Source organism: Rhinolophus hipposideros (assembly GCF_964194185.1).
Source record: "Rhinolophus hipposideros genome assembly, chromosome: 7".
Lineage (NCBI taxonomy): Eukaryota > Metazoa > Chordata > Mammalia > Chiroptera > Rhinolophidae > Rhinolophus > Rhinolophus hipposideros.
This window is the reverse complement of record NC_138053.1, coordinates 25,112,867-25,137,170: the sequence shown is the minus strand read 5'-3', so window position 1 is coordinate 25,137,170 and position 24,304 is coordinate 25,112,867. Positions and strand designations below refer to the sequence as shown.

Below are 24,304 nucleotides of genomic sequence, written 5' to 3'. Positions count from 1 at the left end.
TTTCTTCCTTCCTTCCTTCCTTCCCTCCTTCCTTCTTCTCTCCCTCTTTCCTACCCTTCCCCCTTCCCTTTTTTCCTTCCTTCCTTTCTTTGTTTTCTGCCATCCTTTCATGTAGGATTTAAGGCATGATTATGACAAAGATGTAATATAGAGAATTATTCATTTAATATCCTTAAATTCTCCAAGTCAATATTGCAGGTCTAGTATATGAAAGGCACTGGATAGTCGCAGGTTTTCATCATCAAGTCACATTAGGGAGGCACATACATACACTTAACTATAATACAAAGCAATGTACAATAAGTTCTGTAATGGTGGAGATACAAAGGACATAGTGATTCATTCATCAGTTGAAAAAGTATGGAGGTTTCATGTCGTCTCCAGATAGACGGCCAGAAAAGACTATATGTCTTAACGAGAAATCCTAAAACATGGAGCAGAGATTTGGGTTTGGTCTCAGTTCTGCCTCTTATGAACTATGTCTTTTTGAGTAAGACACTAACTTCTCAAAATGTAGATTCTTTATCGGTGGTGAATCATAATACCTACCTTGCTTCTTCGCTGGGCTATTTTGATTATCATATCAGATTATTCAATTCAATGTGTAAAATATTTCTAGAACTCCAGCTGTATATGCCATGTTCTGTGCTAGGACCAGGGGAAATAGATCAATAAGATCTAAATACAAGGAGCTTAGTCTATACCAAAAGTTGCAGACTCTGATGCTTATAGAGGCCAGAGCTATATTGTAAGTGGGTGAAAAGACACATTAAAAACTAGGGGACTGATGTGTTTCCTGACACACTGTAGAAAATATATCTGATCTTGATGGGGCAGCCTCTGCCATTGATTTGTCTGGTTGTAGTTATCCAGAAATGCTAATCCCATGTTTCTGGGTTTAGTTTTCTTTTATTATTGTTATTATTATTATTATTAGTTTAAGGTGTACAAAACAATGTAATAGTCAGACATTTATCCTCTCACAAAGTGACAACCCCCTCCCCCAATCTCCAACATCACAAATAGCTGCCACAATTCCACTGACCCCATTCCCTGCGCTGTACTTCACATCCTGTGAATACATATATATGTATATGTATACATGTACATATACATATATATATATATATATATATATATATATATATATATATATATATATATATATGTTTGTATTAAACCACAGTCGACACCCATCACTATTCAGCTTCAGGTGCACACCACAGCGGTCAGGCACCTATACCATCCATGAAGTGGTCTCCCCAACAAGACAAGTGTACATCAAATACCCTACAAAATCTTTACAACATTACTGATTATACTCCCCAAACTGTCCTTTGTATCCCCGTGGCAATTTTGTGGTTACTGATTGTGCCATCTAATCCCCTCACCTTCTCCCTCATCCCCACCCCCCTCTCATCTAGCAACTCTCAGTTCTTTCTCTATATCTCTGAGACTGTTTCTGATTAGCCTGTTTATTCATTCTATTCTTTAGATTCCACATATAAGTGAGATCCTATGGTATTTGTCTTTCTCCATCTGACTTATTTCACTTAGCATAATGTTCTCTAGGTCCATCCATATCGTTGAAAATGGTAAGATTTCATTCTTCTTTATGGCCGAGTAATACTCCACTGTATAAATGTACCACAGTTTCTTAATCCAGTCATCTACTGATGCACATTTTGGTTGTTTCCATGTCTTGGCTATTGTGAACAGCACTGCAATAAACACAGGGGTACGTATATTTTTTTGAATTAGTGTTTTGGATTTCTCTGGAGAGATACGTAAGAGTGGAATTGCTGGTCATAAGGTAGTTCCATTTTCAGTTTTTTTGAGATACCTCCATATTGATTTCTATAATGCTGCACCAATCTGCTATCCTACCAGCAGTACATGAGGGATTCCTTTTCTCCACATCCTTGCCAGCACTGACAACCAACACTCAACACAAACAAAAATATCAAAACTATAAAAAAAAGGCAAAACAAAAAATAGTAACACCCCCCAAAAAAATTAATACAGAAAAATAGAAAGAAGGAAGAAAAGAAGAGAGGGAGAAAGGGGAAAATGTGTTTTTCCTGAAAATAAGACCTAGCTGGACAATCAGCCCAGCCTCTTCCCTAGCTGGCTTCAAAAAACTCTAGATTGGAATGAAAAGTACATGGTATGTGTGCCATGGGGGAGGTATCCCATAAGAGGTGATGATCACGCCGAATTAAAGAATGACTAAAATCTTGTTAGCCAGAAAACCGAATGAGGTGAGTTAAACAAAAAGGGCTACATGCTCAAAGACTCAGTGAATTGGGTATTGCTAGATACAAGAAGGAGGGCAAGAGGAGGTGAGACCGGAATCGAGAAGGACAAGATAGTAAGTGGTGTCATATGGCAGGGAAGGAAACTGGATCCTTCTCACTGTCATAGGGAGAGTAACTACAGGGGAGACACATGGTCGGATTTCTATTCTATAATTATCATTCTGTTAGCAGAATGGAGGAGGACTGAAAGGGAGTGAGACTAGGCCTAGAGCCTATTTAAGAGGCTATGGCAATGGGAATGGGAATTATGAAGAGAGTAAAATTGATTTGTAACTGAGAAAGCATTCCATTTATGTGTGCTACTATTTATATAGAATATTACCAGCTTTCATTGATATTAAAATGCACAATCTCTTCCACAATTTAACATCTCTGCAATCGGGAAGCACCCAGCCCATGGGATGTCATTGTCAAATGGTAGCAGCTTTTCTTTTTTCAGTGACCATAATGTAATGATGTCTCTTCAAATTGATAGTGTCTTTGATATAGTGAAATGGAATAATAATCCAGGACTTCTAATCACTAAACTGAATTTTAAAGCAGAGACATGGAATAAATTCTGTGAATTGATAATCCTACCTACGTCTCCAGAAAGAGAGCCTTTAGATAGTTGCCTGCTTTGGTTACCAACTATTCCCACTTCCTGAATATTCATTAGATCAGGGGAGGCAAATGCATATGCCACAGAAGCTGGGAGGTGGTGGAAATGCATGAAACTGGCCCTCTGTAAAAGATCGTTGCTGCTCAGCTCATACCAACTGCTGCTGGACACCAATTAAAAATCAGTGTTGCCAGATTCAAGAGAAGCTATAAGTGTGAATTTTTTGATGAAATTTCTCAATATTTGAATGTTGGCAAGAAAATACATTTTAAATGACCCTGCATAGGCCAAACAAAACCTATCTGGGTGCTCAGTAAGCTACCAGCCTTGCTTCTGCTAAGCCTCTTCTTGAAGGAGTGATCATACTCATTTCTAATCCTTGCAGTTTCATAATATTAAATGCTAAATGTCACTGAATGCCAGTGACAAAACTAAGGCACAGCTGGGAGAGATGAAATCTCCTCCATGTCTGTATCAGCCATCTGGTACAGCTCTCAACCTCATGAATCCTTTAGAAGCAGCAGTGGGGGTAGTCTCAAGGCCGGCAATCTAAAATGGGTTACTTTGTCCTAAAATGTGTCTGTTTGATCATCTATTGAACAGGAAAAATTCTTAGGCCCAGTATTTTGGCATAATACAATTATATCTCATGTCTCAAAATTCCTTTCTTCTCCAGAAACAACAACAAAGCTGTTGATGTTTAAAAAGCTGCCTGGAATGCCAAAGAAGAATTTCTTAATTCTGCTCTTGTAGACTTCTCACATGCTAATCTCTTTCAGTCACAAGCTTTGTCAACATTTGTAATATACTATTAATAAATGCATAAATAATAAACATATTGTTTTTCTCTTTTACTACACTAATATCTGTTTCAGACTCAATAAGGTGATAAAAATTAAAACTGTAAGGGAGCAGTTCTGCTCTGGCAATGATGGAGTAACAGGTACTGCACTTGCCCTTCTCCCACAAATTACCTGGACGTATTGTATGGAACAATTGCTTTCAGGCACTGAACAATGGGCAGTGTAGGGCTGTGATCCCTGAGAGAAGGAGAACACAGGTGCCTACATTCACCTTGGCTTTCTAATTGGGAACAATGTATGGTGAGACTTTCTGAGGCCAAGCAGGAGCAGCTGTGAAGAAGCTGAATGCTGACAGACGTATCAGAGGGAACATAGGCAAGTACTGGTGGAAGACACTGACTCTCTGGCTGAGGGTGAAGAGACTTTACTGAGCATCTCACATCTGTGGTTGAAACTTCAAAAAGGTTAACCTTGGGAGTAAAGACCACCCCCTAGACAAGGACCATGACATAGGACCAACAACAAAACCCAAATAGATCTATCTACTTTAACAACAATTAAAACCAAACTGGACAGGATCAAAAAGATTTGTAACTATTTAACTGCCTGCCACTAAAAATCCCTTTAATAGAAAATAATATAATACAGACTCCCTAGTATGCACTATTTAAAAATGTCTATCATGCAATCAACAACAAAAAGTACTAGACATTCAAAGAAGAAGGAAATTGGACCTGTAATCAAGGGGAAAAATCAATCAAATAAAGGTGGAAATGACCCAGATGTTGGAATGAGCAGATAAGGAGTATAAAACAATAATGGTGAATACATTCAAGAACATGAAACAAAATGTGGGCCTAATGAGTAAACATATGGGGTATCTCAGCACAGAAATGGGAATGATAAAAAAGAGCCTAATGGATATTTTAGAATTGAAAAGTACATAATATGAAATATAAAATTCTGCAGAAAAGAAAAGATCAGTGAACTTGAAGACAAATCAATAGAAATGATCTCATTTGAAAAATAGAAATAAAAAAAGCTGGTTTCAAGGAACAAAGCCTCAAAATCTTGTGGGAAAATACCAAGAAGGCTATTCTACATGTAATATGTGTCCCAGAGGGAGAAGAGAGAAAGAATTGGGTAGGGAAAAAAAATTAAATAAATAATAGGGAAACATTTTCCAAATTTGGTAAAAAATATTGTAGATCCAAGAAGCTCATTGAGCAGCAAGCATAATAAATGAAAACAAAACACAGGCATGTAGTAGTCAAAAGCCAAAAACCTAAGATGAAGGTAAAACCACCAAAGAACATACAGTATACACAGGATACAATGATATGAATGGTGGCTAATACCTCATCAGAAACAAATGGAGCCCAGAAGACTATGGAATAATACCTTCAAAGTTGTGGGAAAAATCTGTCCGCCCAGAATTCTATATCTACATGGTCTATAGATAATGTATTACCAAAGTGTACACTTAAAACCTATGTATTAATAACTTTACTAACAATTGTCACCCCAATAAACTTTAATTTAAAAAAAGAGAGTAAAATAAGTACATTTTAAAAGAAACAATCCCAAGTAGGAGGATATGACATAATCCAGATACTAAAATGGGGTGCTTGTCCTTGCCCCCTACAGGATTTAGTAAGAGAAGGTAGAGGATATGGACAGACTCTAAACCCAAGCTTATTAAAACCTCTGGCTTAAGGACTACTTAAGGTCTGGGATTCAATATCATTCCTTGAAATGATATTTTTGAGAGATACTTTAAGACTGTAATATTTAACTGACTTGGAAAACCTCCAGGTCTAATAACAACTTTTAAATTCTAAAGGTTAGCTATTGTTTCGCTTGTAGATTAAAAATGCCAAATCAGTAATTAAATCATTTCAGCAGTTTCCTTCTGTTATTTATTGGTTTAAGGTTCAGATTTCTTTTCTCTTTGGTGATAAAAGAACATTTTGAAACACTCACATATTGAAGAGCATTGAGGAGTGGCAAGCTGACAGAGATGGAGAGTGAAAAACTGTCACTGGATGGGGAAAAATGTATGCTGACATTAAACACTTAGAGACTTTGACTTTTTCAGGTTCCTATTCCTGAATATGACTCTACTTTCACCTTCAAGAAGAATCAATTTTGAGGTTACAACGAGTCTTCCTTCATAATTCATCTAATTTTTTAGAAAATCAATGAAAAGAGTAGGCTTGTTAAATAATAGCAAGTCAATCATGTAGAAGAAATACTATGTAGAATTGCACACATTATCTTTTCAACATATGATTGACAGTTCTTATAAATCACAGCTTTGCTTTTAAACCTTTTTGTAGTGAGCGTTAGGAGACTCGTTCCTGCAAGCACATACAGATTGAAAAGAAAAATAAAAAAACGTTAAAAATCAAATGCAAAACAAACAGAAGAACAAGAACTAAATGCATTAAGACGTTTAAAAATGATTAATATTTTGATATAGCTATATTCTTTAACCAAGCCCCTTCAACATTAGAAAAAGATAACAAGATTCTTTGGTTCCACTTCAATTCCCCTCTCATTAATAGAAAATGAAACTCTTCAATAACTTCTGAGGCCTAATACCCTTAGCAAAGACAGTTTTACATGGCTATGAATCATGTCATTGCAGGGTCACAGATGGAGCCCAGAAACAGTAGTCAGCAGTGGTTCTCGACTTCTATCTTTTAAGAGATTCCATATCTGAAGTTCTCTTGCATTTCCGAAGAGAAAGTTGTAGGTTGATGGCAGGGGAATCCTAGCTCTGTTGCTTCAAACCAAACAATCACAAATGTCCAACTAGGTTCTCTCCGTAGAAAATCAGTCTGATTTATAACCTGACTTGATGGGAGAATACCCATGATGCTAAGGTATCTTAACATGGCGCAGTCTCATCCTGATTCCCTAAAACATTGAATCCAGATGTCTGATATCCTGCTTCCATTTCAAATCTGATTTGATCTCTACCTGGTCCTTTAAATGCACTTGAATATCTATCTCTCAGCTGGTGGGTAGACAGTTATGTCAATGCACTTGGGTTTCTTTTGGAAGAAAAAATAAAATTAAACAAATCTCTCTTTCTTTAAAACAAGAAAGGAGGTAAAGGGGGAGAATAAAAGAGTGAGATCATGAAAAAAAGAAAAAAACCTGTGTTATAAGAGGTGAAAAAATTTTGAGATTTGTTCCTTAAATGTTGGGTATAAGGAACATGTAAAGATGAATTGTAGGGTAAAAGTACCCACCCCCTTTTTGTACTAAGTAGCCCTAAACGTGGTAGCAAAGGGCTCTATACTTGAAACGTCTCCAGGCAAATAAATATATCTGGAGCTTTTCCCTCATATCCATAAGTTTAGCACACAGTGTCAGGTACCACCAAAGAGGTGCTACCTTTTTAACATCTTTACAGGGTTTATAATATGTGTGCATATTATACAGAGGGTACCCCCAAAAAATGTATACACATTTTAAGAAAGGAAAAAAACTGTATTAAAATTATACTGATAATATATACTCAAAGACGATGGTAACAACTTTGAGCACCTCTTGTAATTGCAGAAGTCAAACGTGACTTGTATTCATCTTTTGTTGTCAGTATATATTGAGTATTACAATTTTAATACAGTATTTTCCTTTCTTAAAATGTGTATACATTTTTTGGCACCCTCTGTATTATATGCATATAAAATAGCATAAACATAGTATTACAGTTGATTACACATGATTTTTCAAACACATTACAAGTTTCACTTTCTCTGAAATGAAACTTGATGCTCTACACTTTGAGCTTTTTGCCTTTAACATTTTTTTTTTAACATATAAACAACCACATTAGACAAGGCTAGAGCTAAAAAATGGTTTTGCCAAAATTTCTGTTAAAGTAAACCAATGTGAAAGTAGAACTCAGGCTCAGACTCCCAAGGAGTACTGATTTTCTTTCTCATCAAATCACAGCAGAAAAAGTTCTAACTGGAATAATTTCTATATTCCTTGGCCTTTTTGTTAAAGAATATGTTATAAATGAATAGACATGAGTAGTGAAGTTCTTTTTCCCCTGTTGAATAACTCTATGAATATAATATCCTCTTATCGGTAATCAATTTGGGCCTCAGGAAATTTTACAGTGACTCTTTACATAATCTATTTTTGAAATGAGGATACAACACGATAACAAAATGTTCTTTCTATATTAAAACTTAATGTGCACAGTAATTTTTATTTTTATATAAACATATTGACAATATGGTTCCTTTCTAAAATTATAGTTGCACACTTTATGCTAATCACTTAATTTCAACAAACAATGTAGATTATATTTTTGAAAAATTACTAAAATATTATTTTTATATAAATTTATTTTGGCCGTTCTGTTTTTTTAAATTAATCTTTCCATCCATTAAAAAGTAATTTCTAAAATTGTAATTGTGTGAGGTGATGGATATGTTAACTAACATTATTATTTGGTAATTATTTTGCAATATGTTGTACCTATATCAAATCATTACGTTGTATACCTTAAACTTACACAATGTCATATGTCAATTATTTCTCAGTAAAGCTGGAAGAAATTAAATGGTCTTTTAATATTAATATGTCCATTACCTTGCAAAAGTAAATTGGAGTTTATTAATAGATTTCTCATATACAAAATTAAAAATAAATAAAAACAAAAGAGTTAATTCTAATATACTTGTCTCGTGAAGTTGATCAGTCAGAAGTGCATTTTGTTAAAAAAAAATTTTAAAGCTTTTGCTAAGACAATGATTTATATATTGAAATTATTGATAATGTGATAAGGAAATTAAGGAAGGGATGCTATTTAATATATTTTCCTTTATTTGATTTTTTGAGTAATATTAATTTTCAATTGATATAAAAATTAAAATTAGATTTTTAGCTTTTTCAATGTTTGCAAATCACTTTCCCTTGTATTTCCTTTTTCTTTTTCTTTTATATTTTCAAAATTTTACCAGTTACCATGAAATAAAAATCGAATGAGTTGAATGTTATAGGCTACATTTTGGTAATCAGGCAGGGTTTTTTTTGTTTTTTTTTTTAGTTTCAGGTATACAAAACAGTATATGGTTTTTAAATTTACCTTTCAGCAATGGGGTTTCCTTGGAAAAGTTTTTTTTAATGTATTTTTATTAAGTTAAAATATGTATACAGTAAATTTCATCCATTTTATTGTACAGTTCTACCTATTTTGACCAATGCTTATAGTTGTGTAAACACCACCACAATATCTGTTCAAGATATAGAACAATCCCATCATGCTAAAAATTCCCCCATACTCATTTGTAGTCAAACCCCCACAGCTCTGAGCCCCCAGCAACCGGTGATGTATTTTCTGTGAATATAGTTTTGTCCTTGCAAGAATATTATATAAATGGGGTCATATAGTATATAGCCTTTTGAACCTAGCTTCTTTCACTTAGAATATGACATTAGAGAATCATCCAAGCTATTGTGTGTACCCCAGTCCTTTTTATTTCTGGGTAGTCCTCAACTATATGGTTGTGTCACAGATTGTTAATCCATTTCTCAGTTGAGGAATATTGGAGTTGTTTACAGTTTTTTTAATATATATATTTTTTCAATTACAGTTGATTTACAATATTATATTATTTTCAAATGTAAAGGATAGTGGTTAGACATTTATATAATTTATAGTGATCCCCTGGTAAGTCTAATACCCACCTGGCACCATACATAGTTATTGCAATATTACTGACTATATTCCTTATGCTGTATTTACATCCCCGTGACTATTTTGTAACTGCCAATCTTTACTTCTTAATCCCTTCCCCTTTTTCATCCAACCCCACACCCATCTGGCAACTGTCAGCTTGTTCCCTGTATCATAAGTCTGTTTCTGTTTTGTTTGTTTATTTTGTTTTTTAGATTCCACATATAAGTGAAATCACATGGTATTTGTATTTCTCTGTCTGACATACTTCACTTGGTCCAATACCCTCTGAGTCCATCCACGTTGTAGCAGATGACAAAATTTCATTCTTTTTATGGATGAGTAATATTCCATTGTATATATGTACCACATTTTCTTCATCCATTCATCTATTGATGGGCACTTGGGTTGCTTTCATATCTTTGCTGTCGTAAATAATGATTCAATGAACATACGACACATGTGTCTTTTCACATTAGTGTTTTGGGTTTCTTCAGATAAATACCCAAAAGGGGAATTATTGGGTCCTTCTTTGTTTCTTGTTATAGCCTTTGTTTTCAAGTCCATTTTGTCTGGTGTAAGTATTGCTACCCCAACTTTTTTTGTTGTTGTTTTCATTTTCATGAAATATCCTTTTCCATCTCTTTACTTTCACTCTGTATGTGTCTTTCAATCTGAAGTGAGTTTTTTGTAGGCAGCATATGTAAAAGTCTTGTTTTCCTATCCATTAAGCCACCCTATGTCTTTTATTGCAGCATTTAATCCGTTTACGTTGAAAGTAGTTGTTGATAGATATGTAGGTATTGGCATTTTATTATTCTTATTTTTGATCGTTTTTTTCCTTCTTCCTAAAGAAAGCCTTTAACATTTCTTGCATTTCTGGTTTGGTGGTGATGAACTCCTTTAGGTTTTTCTTGTCTGGGAAGGTCTTTATCTGTCCTTTGATTCTAAATGACAGCTTTGCTGAGTAACCTTGGTTGTAGGTCCTTGCTTTTCATCACTTTGAATATTTTGTGCCAATCCCTTCTGGACTACAAAGTTAAGAAATCAGCTGACAATATTATGTGAGCTCCCTTATAAGTTACCAGTTGGCTTTCTTGTGCTGCTTTTAAGATCCTCTCTTTGTCTTTAACCTTTGGCATTTTAATTATGATGTGTCTTAGTGTGGGCCTCTTTGGGTTCATCTTGTTTGGGACTCTCTGCACTTCCTGTGCTTGTATAACTATTTCCTTCACTAGGTTAGGGAAATTATCAGGCATTATTTTTTCAAATAGGTTTTCAAATCCTTGCTCACTTCTCCTTCTGTTACCCCTATTATATAAATGTTGCTATACTTGATGTTGTCCCAGAGACCCCCAAAAACTCTCATTTTTTTTTATCCTTTTTTCTTATTGCTGTTCTGATTGGTTGTTTTCTTTTACCTTATCTTCCAAATTGCTGATTCGACACTCTGCTTCATCTAATCTACTACATTGATTCCCTGTAATATAGTCTTCGTTTCAGTGACTGTATTCTTTAGTTTTGCTGATTCTTTATAAAATATTTGCTAATCTCCATTATTATGTTTTCTATCTTTTTGTGGAAGTTCTCACTGAAATTATTGAGCATCCTTATAACCAGTGTTTTGAACTTTGCATCTGGTAGATTGTTTGTCTCCATTTTGTTTAGTTCTTTTTCTGGAGTTTTGTTCTGTTTTTTAATTTGGGACATGTTTCTTTGTCTCCTCATTTTGGCTGCCTTTCTGTGTTTATGTCTATGTATTAGGTAGAACTTCTATGTCTCCCGGCCTTGGTAGCGTGGCCTTATGTTGTAGGTGTCCTGTGGGGCCCAGTGATCAGTCTCCCTGGTCACCTGAGCTGGGTGTTCCAGGTGTGTCCCTTGTGTAGGTTGTGTATCGTCTCCTGTTATAGTTGAGCCTTGATTTCTCTTGGTATATCAATGGGAAGGATCAACCCTCTGGCTGATTGGTTGTGAGGACTGGCCATGACTACAGTGGAGGAGCTGTTGTTCAGGGGCTGAACATACAGAGCAGGATTTGCTTCAGCGGGGCTCTGGTGCCTGCCAACTCTGCTGTTTGGGCGTGTCATTTCTGGTGGTGGTTGGGTCATGCTTGGTGTGGTCTGAAGCTGGCCACTGGATGTGTTGGTTCTGGGGCTTCTTGAGAGAGGCTCAATAATAGTTGTTCTGTAGTTTAGTTGTAATTTTGATGTAGTTGTGGTAGGAGGTGACCACAGCATTTACTTACTCTGCCATCTAGACCAGAAGATCTGTTTGTAGTTTCTGAGGATTATTAAAAAGCTGCTATTAAGATTCGTGTTCAAGTCTGTGAGTGAACATAGCTTTCATCTCACCTGAGTAAATACTTAGGTGTCAGATGCATGGTTCATATAGTATTCTTAATTTTATAAGAAATTGTCAAGTTGTTTTCCAAAGTGGCTCTAATATTTTGCATTCCCACCAGCATTCTATGAGAGTTTTATTTCTCTGCATCTTTGCAAGCCCACGGTATTCTCTCTCTCTCTTTTTTAATGTGTCAAAGTAAGTGTGTAGTTAGTTGTATCTCACTGTGATTTTAATTTGTGTTTCTCTAATGACTAATAATATTCAACGTCTTTCCTTGTATTTATTTTCCATCCATATGTTTTCTTTGGTGAAGTATACGTTTAAATCTTTTGCCCATTTTGTTTGTTTGTTTTTTAATTAAATTTATTGGGGTGACAATGGTTGGTAAATTTACATAGGTTTCAAGTGTACAATTCTATAATACATCATCTATATATATCACATTGTATGCTCACCATCCATTTTTTAAAATGTATTGCTTATTTTCTTATAATTGGGCTTTAAGTTTCTTGATATTCTAAACACAAGTCCTTTATTAGATATGTGATTTGTATATATATTCTCCCTGTCTGTGAGTTTCAAAACAAATATTCTTAATTTAAATGAAGTACAATTTATTTATTTGTTCTTTCATTCACTATGCTTTTGGTTTTGTATGTAAGAAATCATTGCCTAACTTAAAGTCACAAAATTTTTTCTTATGTTTTTTAAAAAAAGTTTTAGAATTCTAGGTTTTACATTAATGTTTATGATCTGTTTAAGTAATTTTTTTGTATGATGTGAGATATAGATAAAGATTTGGGGTTTTTTGCATATGGGTATTTGTTTTTTCCAGCACTGTTTATAGTTGGAAACACTATCCTTTCTGCACTAAATTGCCTTTTTACCTTTATCAGAAACCAATTAACTATATATGTGTAAGGTAATTTCTGGATTCTTTTTTCCGTTCTGTTTGTCTCCATGTTTATATCTCCAGCCCCACTCCCTTGATTACTGTAGCTTTATAGTAAATCTGGAAATCAAGTGCATGAATCCTCTAACTTTGAAGAGAATGTGTATTTTGCTGTTTTTGTGTAGAGTTTTCTCAAAATGTCAGTTAGGTTAATTTAGTTGACAATGCTGTTCATGTCTTCTACATCCTAAGTAAAAAAAAATTGCCTACATTTTTATTCTATCAACTGCTAACAGGGTATATTGAAGTCTCCAACTGTATTTGTGCATTTGTCTATTTTCCGTTTCAGTTCTATCAGTTTTTGCTTCGTGTATTTTGAAGTGTTGTTGTCAGGTGCATTCACATTTACATTTGTTATGTCATTTTAGGGGATTGACCCCCTTCATAAATAATATCTCTCTTTATCCTTGTTCTAACGTCTAGTTGACCTGATATTAATATAGCTTTCCTGCTTTCTTTTGATTAGTGTTAGCATGGTAGTAGCTCTTTCCTATCATTTTATTTTCAACTTATTTATGACTTTATATTTAATATGGGTTTCTGTACACAGCATGTAGTTTGGTCTTGATTTTTCAATCCAATCTAATGATCTTTATTTTTAACTGATGTGTTTATAAGGTTTACATTTAATGTAATGATGACTATGATTGAAGTAAAATCCACCGTGTTGTTAGCTGTTTTATTTTTCAATCTCTATTATGTTTTTCCCTCCATTGCATTTCATTTTTGATTATTCTATTTTAACTCCATTGTTGCTTTATTAATTTTTCTTTTAAAATTATTTTATTCATTGCCCTAGGTTAGAGAATATACATCCTTAATTAATCAGTCTACCTTTAAATAATATCATACTACTTAATACATAGTAGTATAAGGGCTTAACAGTATTTTCCCTATTTCTCCCCACCATTCTCTGTGCTATTGTTGTCATATATTTTACTTTTACACATACTATGAACACAATGCATTGTTGATATTTTTGCTTTAGATAGTTGTCATTTACAGCAATTAAAAATAAGGAAAGATGAATTATATATTTACTTCCATTTATTCCATTTCTAGGCTACTTATTTCTTTATGTGTATGTTATCACACCAAAGTTTTAAAAAATGTGTTCAAAAAAATTTTTTTTAATCTATTAGCATTTACAACACAAGTTCCTGACTCCTCCTGGCTCTGTTAAAAATGCGTTGTGCTTAGGCGGGTGGGAATATGTTTGATTTGTACAACTTTTTTGTGCTTACTTAAAATTTCAGAACAATAGGACTGAATATATCCTAGGAGTTTCTTTGTCCTAATCTTCAAATTCTGACAGGTTTACTTCATCCGATCTTATTTTCAAATTTATCTACAGTTCTGAAGTTGAGACTTAAGCCTGCCTGGTCTGTGAGTCTCTTTTCGTCCATTTTGTTCTCTTGCTCTCATGTGTGGAGAGGAAGCATCAGGACCACACTACCCTGCGTTTTACTATTCTCCTTTTAGTAATCTTACCCAGATATGAAGTTGGTTACTGAGTTCCTTCTTAGTATTCTCCTTTGTAGGTGAAAAACATTCTGTACTTCAAGTTTTTTATAGAGGAATAGATCTACTTTTTCTCTATCTATCTTTAATCATGTTTATAGTATTTCCCCCTGAATGTTTCACATACTTCTTTTTTGTGAGGGCGTGTAAAAATTAGCGGTAGCAGTATTCACCAAGATGAAGGAGGCAGAATCTCCATGGGGCTAACATTGGCTCTGGGAGAATACCAGGGCACTAAATGATGTGGTATAAATTCTCAAGGGTCCCCAGCTCCCTTGCCAAGTATTGGAAACTGTCCTGACCCTTATAGCCAAGTGCTAAGTGCTAAACTTAAACCCTCTCCCTGAAGCCATGTGCCTTATTTTACTCCAGATATGTTTTTAGGAAAGCTCAGGGATTCAGAAGTTGGGTGGTTGTGCTCCACAAGCTAGGTTCACCTGAGGGTCTGGCTTATTCCAAAACCACTGACTGCAACAGCCCTACGTATGTTGTTACTTGTATAAGGATGGGACAGAGGAAAAGTGCAGACAGGAAAACCTAGAATTTTCCTGAGAAAACTATATTTAGTTGCAAGAGAAAAAATACTCTCAACAGTTGGACTGGTCCTATAGTAGAACTTATAAACACTTGTCAATTATGAGGGTAACTATAAAAGATATTTATTTTCAAGCTATCCCTTTTAGTTCATGTCCAGAGCATAACATTTTCTTTTTGTCTTTTTCCCCCTCAAGGGGTGCTACATCCATTGTGTACAGATGCAAACAGAAGGGGACCCAGAAGCCTTATGCTCTCAAAGTGTTAAAGAAAACAGTAAGTTTATTTCATTATATAATAGCATTCCCAAGGAATCTGTGATACAGAGAAGCCAGGGACCCTGATTCAAAGGACAAAGGGGTCAGAGAGTTGCTATGTGCTGCTAAGTCATCTGAATCTCAAATTATGAGAATGCCACCAAATAGGTTGTTGTCTGATGAAACTGTGTGACTCTGAAAGTGACTGGATGTCTGATTGAATATGGGTGTGGAGAGAAGTATGGAAAGGAAAAAGTATTTATAACTGGCAAGTGAACCTTGTTTTGTATATCAGTCATGTTTTTGGATTATACATATATGCCTAGATTTTCAAATTTTGGGTTTGCTTCAGTAAAGTATAACTAGACAAATGCTAATGTTTCTGGAACTAACCTGCTCATCTAAGAAGTTTGAACAATAAATAAAAATTGTGTTTGGGGGTTGCTTCTTTTTGCTCTATACTTGTTGGAGAGCTGATGGGGCAAAAGTGACTTAGGCTTATGTCCAAGGAGAAAAAAATGTAGCAGGTGAAAGTTCAAAATACAAATGCCAACAGGATATAATAGCCCTGTGCCCCAGAGAGTATTTGTCATCATAATGCCCTACAAGCATTTTCTGTTCTTAGGTGGCTTCTCCTTATAAAATCACAGAAAGATAACATATTTTTTTACAGCACATTCTTCCATTCTCATTTATGTGAACAAATATGTGAAATATATATCCTTATGGAAACCCAGCTGTAAACTATACTGAGAAGTATCAGAAATTTTGAAGTCAAATAATACTTCCTATAAGCCAAGGGATTTTTTTTTCCTGAAAGATAGCTTAATACCACCAGCTGTTATGTATTGTCTGGCACAAGGAAATTTTAGAATAATGAAGAAGACAATAATGGCACAGGGTTTTCAGTTGGGTAGAAGTAGAATGATATTTTGAAATAATGTGTTAGAATTTAAAGCCATGGCAATCTAACAAAGATAGTTTAATTAATAATTTAAATGGCCATTGCTACTAATGAACTCTATGTTCTGGGTTTCCTGTTTGGTGTAGGCAATGATTTAAGTTATCCCAGAATGTAGAGCAATCTTTTGATTGGTAAGATTTGGAGTTTTCTCTTTAAGCAATTTCTTATAGTCATAAAATGTAAGGATTATTAAAATTTTTATCAAATAGAATTTCCTGTTAAATATCTACTTTTTATGAAAAAAAATTGACATGCTTTAGCTGGAATCACACACAAAATGTTTTTGGACTTGGTTGCATCTTGTCTTACTGGTTTAAAAAATGACTAGTCAAATTTGTGAATGGTTACTTTTTGTCATAGTTGAGAAAAGTTTAAAATGGACTAGATATATGAAACTATAGAAACATAAACATGCAGAAGTCACTTGTAAACACTCAAAGCCGCAAAGGACAAGGGCTGTCGTAGTGTGTATTGTTTTATGTCAAAAATCTTTGGATGACTTGGAATTAGAGAGAGTGAAGACATTTGGTGAGTCATTATTCATATTCACTGGAACGTAAAGCTCTAGTTTACCCTCACGGTCTACTCTTCTCCACCTCTATTGTGGAAACCTCTTCCTCAGAAGACTGGCAGGAAGAGAACGTGGAAGGGAACCAAGTGTCAGATGGAGCTGCAGAGCAGTGCTGTAAGGCAGATGTTGTCAAACACAGCTCCTGCTGTGCCGAATGGAACGAGAGAAAATCCCCTGGAGAAACCGCAGCTTTGAACATGAATTAGATAGATCCCCAGCATTGTCTCCTAGAGTAAACCATGCATAGAGATGTGTAAATGAAAGAAATAGCACGCAAAACCTCAAAAAGCAATTCCCTCCAGTGTTTAATTCTATATAGGTCATGGAGACAGAAACTTCCTTATCTAAGTGAAGTGAATGAAACCGAAAAATCTATATATAGAGGGAAAGTGATGCAAGGAAAACAAAGTATTTTCCCATAGAATTCAGCCAAGGATCTGCTCTTGAGGGGAAAAAGGGCTTTTAGAAAACGTGAGTTGTTTATATAATCTATTAGATTGTGACACATGAAATTGCCTCTTATTAAACCATTTTTTTCTTGAAAAAATGGAAATTTTATGTGTTCAACTAACAACTTTGGGCCACTATACTATTTTACTCAATAGTTCCTTAAGTCTTCATTTTATGACTAGACCTAAACCTAAGTGGTCTGAAAGATAGTTTGTGTCTATCTACCTATCTATCATCTATCTGTGACAGTTTCCTAGGGCTGCTGTAATAAACAACCACATACTGGCTTAAAACAATAAAAATGTATTCTCCTATTGTTCTGAAAGCTAGAAGTCTGAAATCAAGGTGTTGGTACACTTGATTCCCCGTAAGGGTTCTGAGGGAGCATTTGTTCCTTGCCTCTCTCCTTGCTTCCGATGACAGCCAGCAAGTGCTTGGCATTCCTTGTTGTAGAAACATCACTCTAATCTCTCCCTCATCACACGGTCATCTTCTCCCTGCGTATCTTCACATCATCTTCCCTCGGTGAATGTCTTTGTTTGGATTACTCTCTTCTTATTAGGACACCAGTCCTATCGGATTGAGGGCCCACCTTTTGGAGGGAGATGATTCCATCCATAATACTATCTATTACAGAGGACCTCCAAGGTGAATTTCAAAATATTCTACTCAATATTTTATCTGAAGATAAGTAAAATTTTTATCACATTCAAGAAAGTTTCTTGAAATGAAAGTTAATAAGCATAAGAGACCTTATCCAGTTTATAGGTGATTCGATTAATACTGGGTTTCCCCAAAAATCAGATCTAGCCGGACCATCAGCTCTAATGCATCATTTGGAACAAAAAATTAATATAAGACACAGTCTTATTTTACTATAAGACACTGTCTTATATACTATACTATTCTATACTATACTATACTATACTATACTATACTATACTACTGGGTCTTATATTAATTTTTACTCCAAAAGACACATAAGAGCTGATGGTCTGGCTAGGTCTTGTTTTCGGGGAAACATGGTACATAAACATTTTTAAGTTCAAGAAAGGTTTCCTATCTCTTTCACAGTTAATTATTCAATCACAGTAATCCCCGTCCCAGGATCTATTTAAATACTTTTCAGCACAGTTTAACCAAATTTTATTTTGTGGCAGTATTAAGTACCTTTCTCATAGCTTAATATTTTAGGGAAGGTTTAGTTTACATTGGTAAGAAGAGACGTATTCCTCCATAAAACACCATGACCATCATTGAGAATCCATTAGGCACTCATATATCTGGGTGATAGACAAATACTTTAATTTTTCATAGGAAGACAAACCAAAGCACCAGCTGCTATGGAGAAATTCATATTCCAATGGTGGTCAGGTACAGGACAGGGGTAATATTGATAATAAACATAAATTGTCATGTTCAGAGAATTGGGTATTTTAACTAATAAAAATCGCTGTGGGAAATTAATATGTAATTATAATACAAATATTTACAATACATATCAACCAAGGTCATAATATCTGCAACTTACTTTCCAATGGTTACACAACAACGAAAAGCGTGTGTGTGTGTGTGTGTGTGTGTGTGTGTGTGTGTGTGTGTGTATGTATGGGGGAGAGAGAGAAAGGAAATATGGCAAAAGTCAACAATTATTGAATTTAGGACAGTATACTAGTGTTAACATTTCAGTATATATGAAAATTCTCATAACAAAAAGTTTGAGAAAGACATTCTTCAACATTGAAATATGGTTCAATATAACTTAACATTTCTTTTGGCTATTCAGAAAGCATTTCACGATCTTTCGGTTTCTAGATGTTATGATAAACATTGGTGATTCTCTATCATAGATGTATTTTAGTACCAGAAAATAGAAAATGATAGTTGAACCAACTTTTTACAATACTGAAAAAACCTGGATGTTTCCGGAAACTATCCATTTTTCTTATTGTGTCATTAATGGAGATAAGGCTTTGAGTCTAGTAAAAGTAAACAAGGGAGAAAAATGAATTGAAGGGCTTTTTCCGTTGTTATTCTTAACTGAACAAGTCGTCAGATCACTAGGGTAGCACCCTTACACTACTCTTGGGAAAAAGTGGCCTACTTTGTAATTTTTATTTTGAAATAGTTAAATTTCCAGGTAGTACCATTTTACCCCTAAATACCTTGTTACTTTGCACATAAGAACTAATTGGCTCGCAGTCATCAGTGGAACTTTTACTCTGAACGTTAAAGCTATTTTTTTCCTCCATGCATGAGCCCTTTGTCCTCTCCATTTGATGTGATATTTAGAAGAAATTGAATTAGAGTGGAGAGATTTACTAAGCTCCTTCCTCAGGTTAAAGACTTGGGGACATTAAAGGTCTGACAGACACAACTAGTAGGACAACCAGTGTTTTACGAGATGGAACCTTTTTTCCTGGTGTTACATGCTGAACTTAAAACTGCACAAAAGGAAAGAAAATAGATTTAAGCAAGTGTCAAAATTTGAACAGATTAAGCAGATGGAACTTCATCCTGGACTGAATTTCGCTGAGTTAGATGGAATCACAACATGGTAATAATGGAAGCACTATTTCAGGAATGATTTCAGGAACATGCTTTATCTTCCTTAGGAGTACACACCTCAGGGTGTGTCTAAATAATCATACTCCAGCCCTATGAGTATGGCTTATTTTCAAGAAAAACTAATTAAGAATTCAGAAAATTATGCTTACCAATCATTTACAATGTCCCTGGAATTTTGGAGACAAATATTTAAGTTCTAAAATGCAGATAAGATTTCTAGCTGTGTGGCTCAACTCTTGGAAAAGGTTGCATTTTTCAGCTGTAAAATCCCTGCCCTTTCGTAAAATGCTTAGTATTGAGTTTAAGAATTAATCTCAGTGTGTAAATTCAAAGTTTATGAGTCTGAGAGCCAATCTCAGTGTGTAAATTTGGAACGTATAGGTATTCTGACTCTCCTTATGAATGACTATCAGTTCTGGGGTGAGATCATGGGTCTGGAGCCAGTCATATTGAGTTCAGGATCACTTCTGCCACTTAACTACCTGTGTGACTTGGCAACAAATCATGTAAAGCTCTCAATCTCAGTTTCTTCATCTGTAAAATGGGTTAAAGAACGTCTAGCTCATGGTGTTCTAGTGAAGATTCAAATGAGGTAATTTATGCAAGATATTTCTCAGCACCTGTGTGAACAGAGAAAACTAATCATGGGCCATTCATTTTCCAGTTGCTATCATGTACATAAGAGAGATGGCTGTGTCAATTTGGGTTAAAGATGTGCACCTACTAAACACCGTATAGCCACTTTTAGCGACTCATGGTCATGCTCTAGAAGTGCAGACAAGGTCACCTTTGATCAATGATGGAGAGGAAAATAATAAAGCACTACCTCAAATAGACTTTTTGAGTCCGATTGCAGTTTCAGAACACATTAAGGAAAGTAGTTTGCAGATAATAAGCCATGTCAAGTGAAGCGAAACTTCTCCAAGCATTCTGTCAGTTGGAACCTATTGATTTTCATAGGGACTATTAAACCAGGTTTCCTGGAATAGGAACAGAGATATTTCTATTCAGTTTGTGACAAGTCTATGTCTACAAGAGAAGAAAGGTAGAGGGGTGGAATGTTAAAATCTTGGCCTGATTGGTATGCTTTACCATTCAAAGAGCCATTTGAAAATCTGCACATTTTGTAGAGAATTAGTTGTTACAATTTGATTTATTTTCTTCTTTGATAGAAATGCTAGTGGAATCTGTCACAATTCAGCTTGCTTATCCATCCTCTCATTATATTGATCTCTCACAGGTATTTCATTACATTTTTTAAATAAACACCATAATTCAGAGGTGAACTGAAGCAAGGGATGAGGGTGGAAAGAGAAAGAGAGAGAGAGAGAAGGAATGAGAATACAGGCATATGCCTGTGTTCCGTTGCCCAAAACAAAAAACACTTTCCAGTTATACCATCTCCTCAAGTTATCACATTTAACCCTCTAGTACTTTTGTAAGCAGTTGGTCTTTGGATCTAAAGTGATCTTCACCCTTTCTATGGAATAATGGAGCACAAAAAGAAGATGTATAAGTAGTCAAAAATAGAGGAAATTTTAGAGAGACAGCTTATGATACTGTACCCCAGTAGAAGAAAAAGACTAGAAATTTCTCAGAGAGCTGAGTGGGTAAGGCCTTGTAACCAAAGGAGAGGTGCTGGGCAGCAGGAAAGTTGAGAGGAGCCCAAGGTGAGGAGTTCAGGGCTGGTAACTGGTGCCCAATGGACCACAACAAGGAGAGCTGACAGAGCCAGAGGAACACAGCCTTAAAGAAAACTTAGGACTCATATCTTAGAAGAGGAAAAGCTATAATCTTAGTGTTAACAGGGGAAACTTATAATAAAGTTTTATTTGTATATTTTTTTATGGTACAAAGTTGAATGGTGGTCAAAGCTGCATCCATCCATTCAAAGCACAAAGAAGAGAGGAGAGAAAAAGGCTAAAAAAAGATTAAGTCATGGAACTCCAAAACCATTAATTTGCTAAAAGAGAGGAAATGAAGGATTATGTGCAAAGGATATTAAGAAGAGATCCAAGTAATTTTCAGTATTGAATTAGCTTTCAGCTGTCTTTTTTTTTTTTAAAGTAAACACTCAAAAAAATCACCATATAACACTTCAGTAGTTTTAACAATAAAGAGCATAAGGCTAATAGGAATGGAGCCCGTATTTAATTATTAAACACTATGTGTTAGCCCCTGTCGCATATTAATGCAAAGTCCCCCATGGCAGTGTGTTACTTACAAGAATTTTAGAGAAGTGGCATGCCCAAAGTACACAATGGCATGGAGGATTTGAGCCCAGGGCTTTTGAAGGTCCATATCTGGGTCTTTTCTGAGAGAGAGAAAGACAAACAGAAGTCAGAAATGATTATGGCCCCGATTTGGGACTGAAACTAGATGTTGCTCATCAATAAGCTGATAAAAGATGAAAAAGTCTTATTGACACAGACACAGAGAAATTCTAAGTCACACTGTGAAACAAGGGTATGTAATATTCCCTGTGTGCAGAGAATACAAACAACGTATTTTTTTTTGATACTATTAAAACCTAAATTTAATGAGTCTCAGCACACAATGTTCACTAACAAATGAAAGAAGAATAACTGGGGAGTGTGTGAAAGACAAACTACATGCATTGCTTGGTGTGAATTTCTGTGTTCTTTATCTTAATGGTAGATGGGATGCAGTGATGACCCCAGGTGTGACTGAGTAGATCGAGTTCCAATTTCCTTTCTCCTGTAAGTGCCAATATCACAGGATAAAAAAAGCTGCTCGTACTTATCTCTACCCCAGAAGTCTGAAAGATATGTCAAATGGATGGTTATCTACAATGCCTCACACACACACACACACACACACACACACACACACACACACACACACTATACCAAGTTCTCACTAGGAGGATTTTTCATTGAGATTTGGAGATCAGAATAACCTAGAACCGTCCTTCCACATTTGGGTGTTGTGTTAGTTTCCAGATGGGCCATATATAATAAAGCACTATAAGCTGGGAATGATTCCTCTTATTAATAAAACAAAGCAAATCCGAGGTTACCATCTTCATCTTTTAAATTCTGGTGTGTTTTTATGTATAGGAACATGGATGTCAAAATTTACCCACCACACTTACATCTGCAAATTCATTTAGAATATTCTCTGTTTTCTATGACAATTAAAATTCCTCTTAAGACATGTACCACTGGATATCTGGGGTAAAAATGTTTTAAATTGTTAGTCAAAGATATTTTAGTTTTCTCCAGTTTTAGTCTCTAGTAGTTTAAAATAGTCCTGGAAAGTATCAAAGAGGAAGCAACGCTGGGACATTAGTATGGAGCATACGCGTAATACACGTATCTACACAATTACTCATATGTGGAACTTTTTGTTCTTTTTTTTAATTAAAATTTATTGGGGTGACATTGGTTAGTAAAATTACATAGGTTTCAGTTGTACAATTCTGTAATACATCATTTATATGTCACATTGTGTGTTTACCACCCAGAATCAGTTCTCCGTTCATCACCATGTATTTGAACCCATTTACCCTCTTCTTACACATCCCACCCCCTTACCCTCTGGTAACCACTAAACTATTGACTGTGTCTATGAGTTTTTGTTTCTTCATTTGTTTGTCTTGTTCCTTTGTTGCTTTCAGTTGTATATCCCACATATCAGTGAAGTCATATGTTCTCAACTTTTTCTGTCTGACTTATTTCTCTTAGATAATAATGTCAAGATCCATCCATGTTGTTGGAAATGGCACTATTTCATCTTTTCTTATGGCACAGTAGTATTCCATTGTGTATATGTACCACATCTTCTTTATCCCTTCATCTATCAAAAAAACACTATGGTTGTTTCCGTGTTTTGGCCACCGTAAATAAAGCTGCAGTGAACATTGTCAAACATACATGTTTATAGATAAATGTTTTCATATTTTGGGGTATATACCCAAGAGAGGGATTGCTGGGTCATATGGTAATTCTATTCTTAATTGTTTGAGGCTCCTCCCCACTGCCTTCAGTAGTGGCTGCACCTGTCTGCATTCCCACCAATATCAAACTAAAAAGCTTCGCACAGCAAAAGAAACCATAGACAAAATAAACCGGCAACCAACCGAATGGGAAAAGATATTTGCAAACAACACCTCAAATAAGGGGCTAACATCCAAAATACATAAGGAATTCATACAACTTAACAACAAAAAGCACACAATCCAATCCAATTAAAAAATGGCAGAGGATGTGGAACTTTTAAACTCTGAGCTGTTTAAGCCAGCAGAGACTAAAGGCCATGCTGATGGGAGTGCATTGAGAATGTACAATTTACTATAAAGAAAAAGATGTTGGGAAGGACTGAGCTGACACTTTAGTTGCTGATTTTAGAAGCATCTGGTATCTTCAGGAAAGTGAAACTCGGGTTCATTCATGTTAAGGTACTTCCTCAGCAAGGGAGTCAAATCCACATTAAGACTCCCATACTGCCATGAAGCAAAATCAGTGATGGAATTTTTTTCAAACCTTAAATCATTAAGATCTCTCTTGCCAATTCCGGCCAAAAGCATGATTATATTATTTGGGGGGGGGGGGGTTATTTGAAAACCTTTTTTTGTTTTTTCCTATAGTCCTTTTCTTTTCTTTTTTCAAGGAACTTTTTATCATCCTAGTTGAAGGTCTTACTTATCTTAGAAAAAAAACATCCAAGGAGCTAAAGCTTCTGAGAGTGTCCAGGTT

General features: G+C 35.3%; 1 protein-coding gene across 2 annotated transcripts in view; it reads left to right on the top strand.

Annotated features, from left to right (window-relative positions):
* CAMK4 (calcium/calmodulin dependent protein kinase IV) overlaps positions 1–24,304 on the top strand; it is a 193,544-nt gene that overhangs the window by 84,243 nt on the left and 84,997 nt on the right. Inside the window, exon 3 of one of the 2 annotated variants that reach the window (XM_081053187.1) lies at positions 14,974–15,052. The exons of the other annotated variant lie outside the window; for it this stretch is intronic. Coding sequence (XP_080909313.1) covers positions 14,974–15,052 — 79 coding nt within the window. The remainder of the gene's footprint in view (positions 1–14,973; positions 15,053–24,304) is intronic. 2 annotated transcript variants of the gene reach the window in all.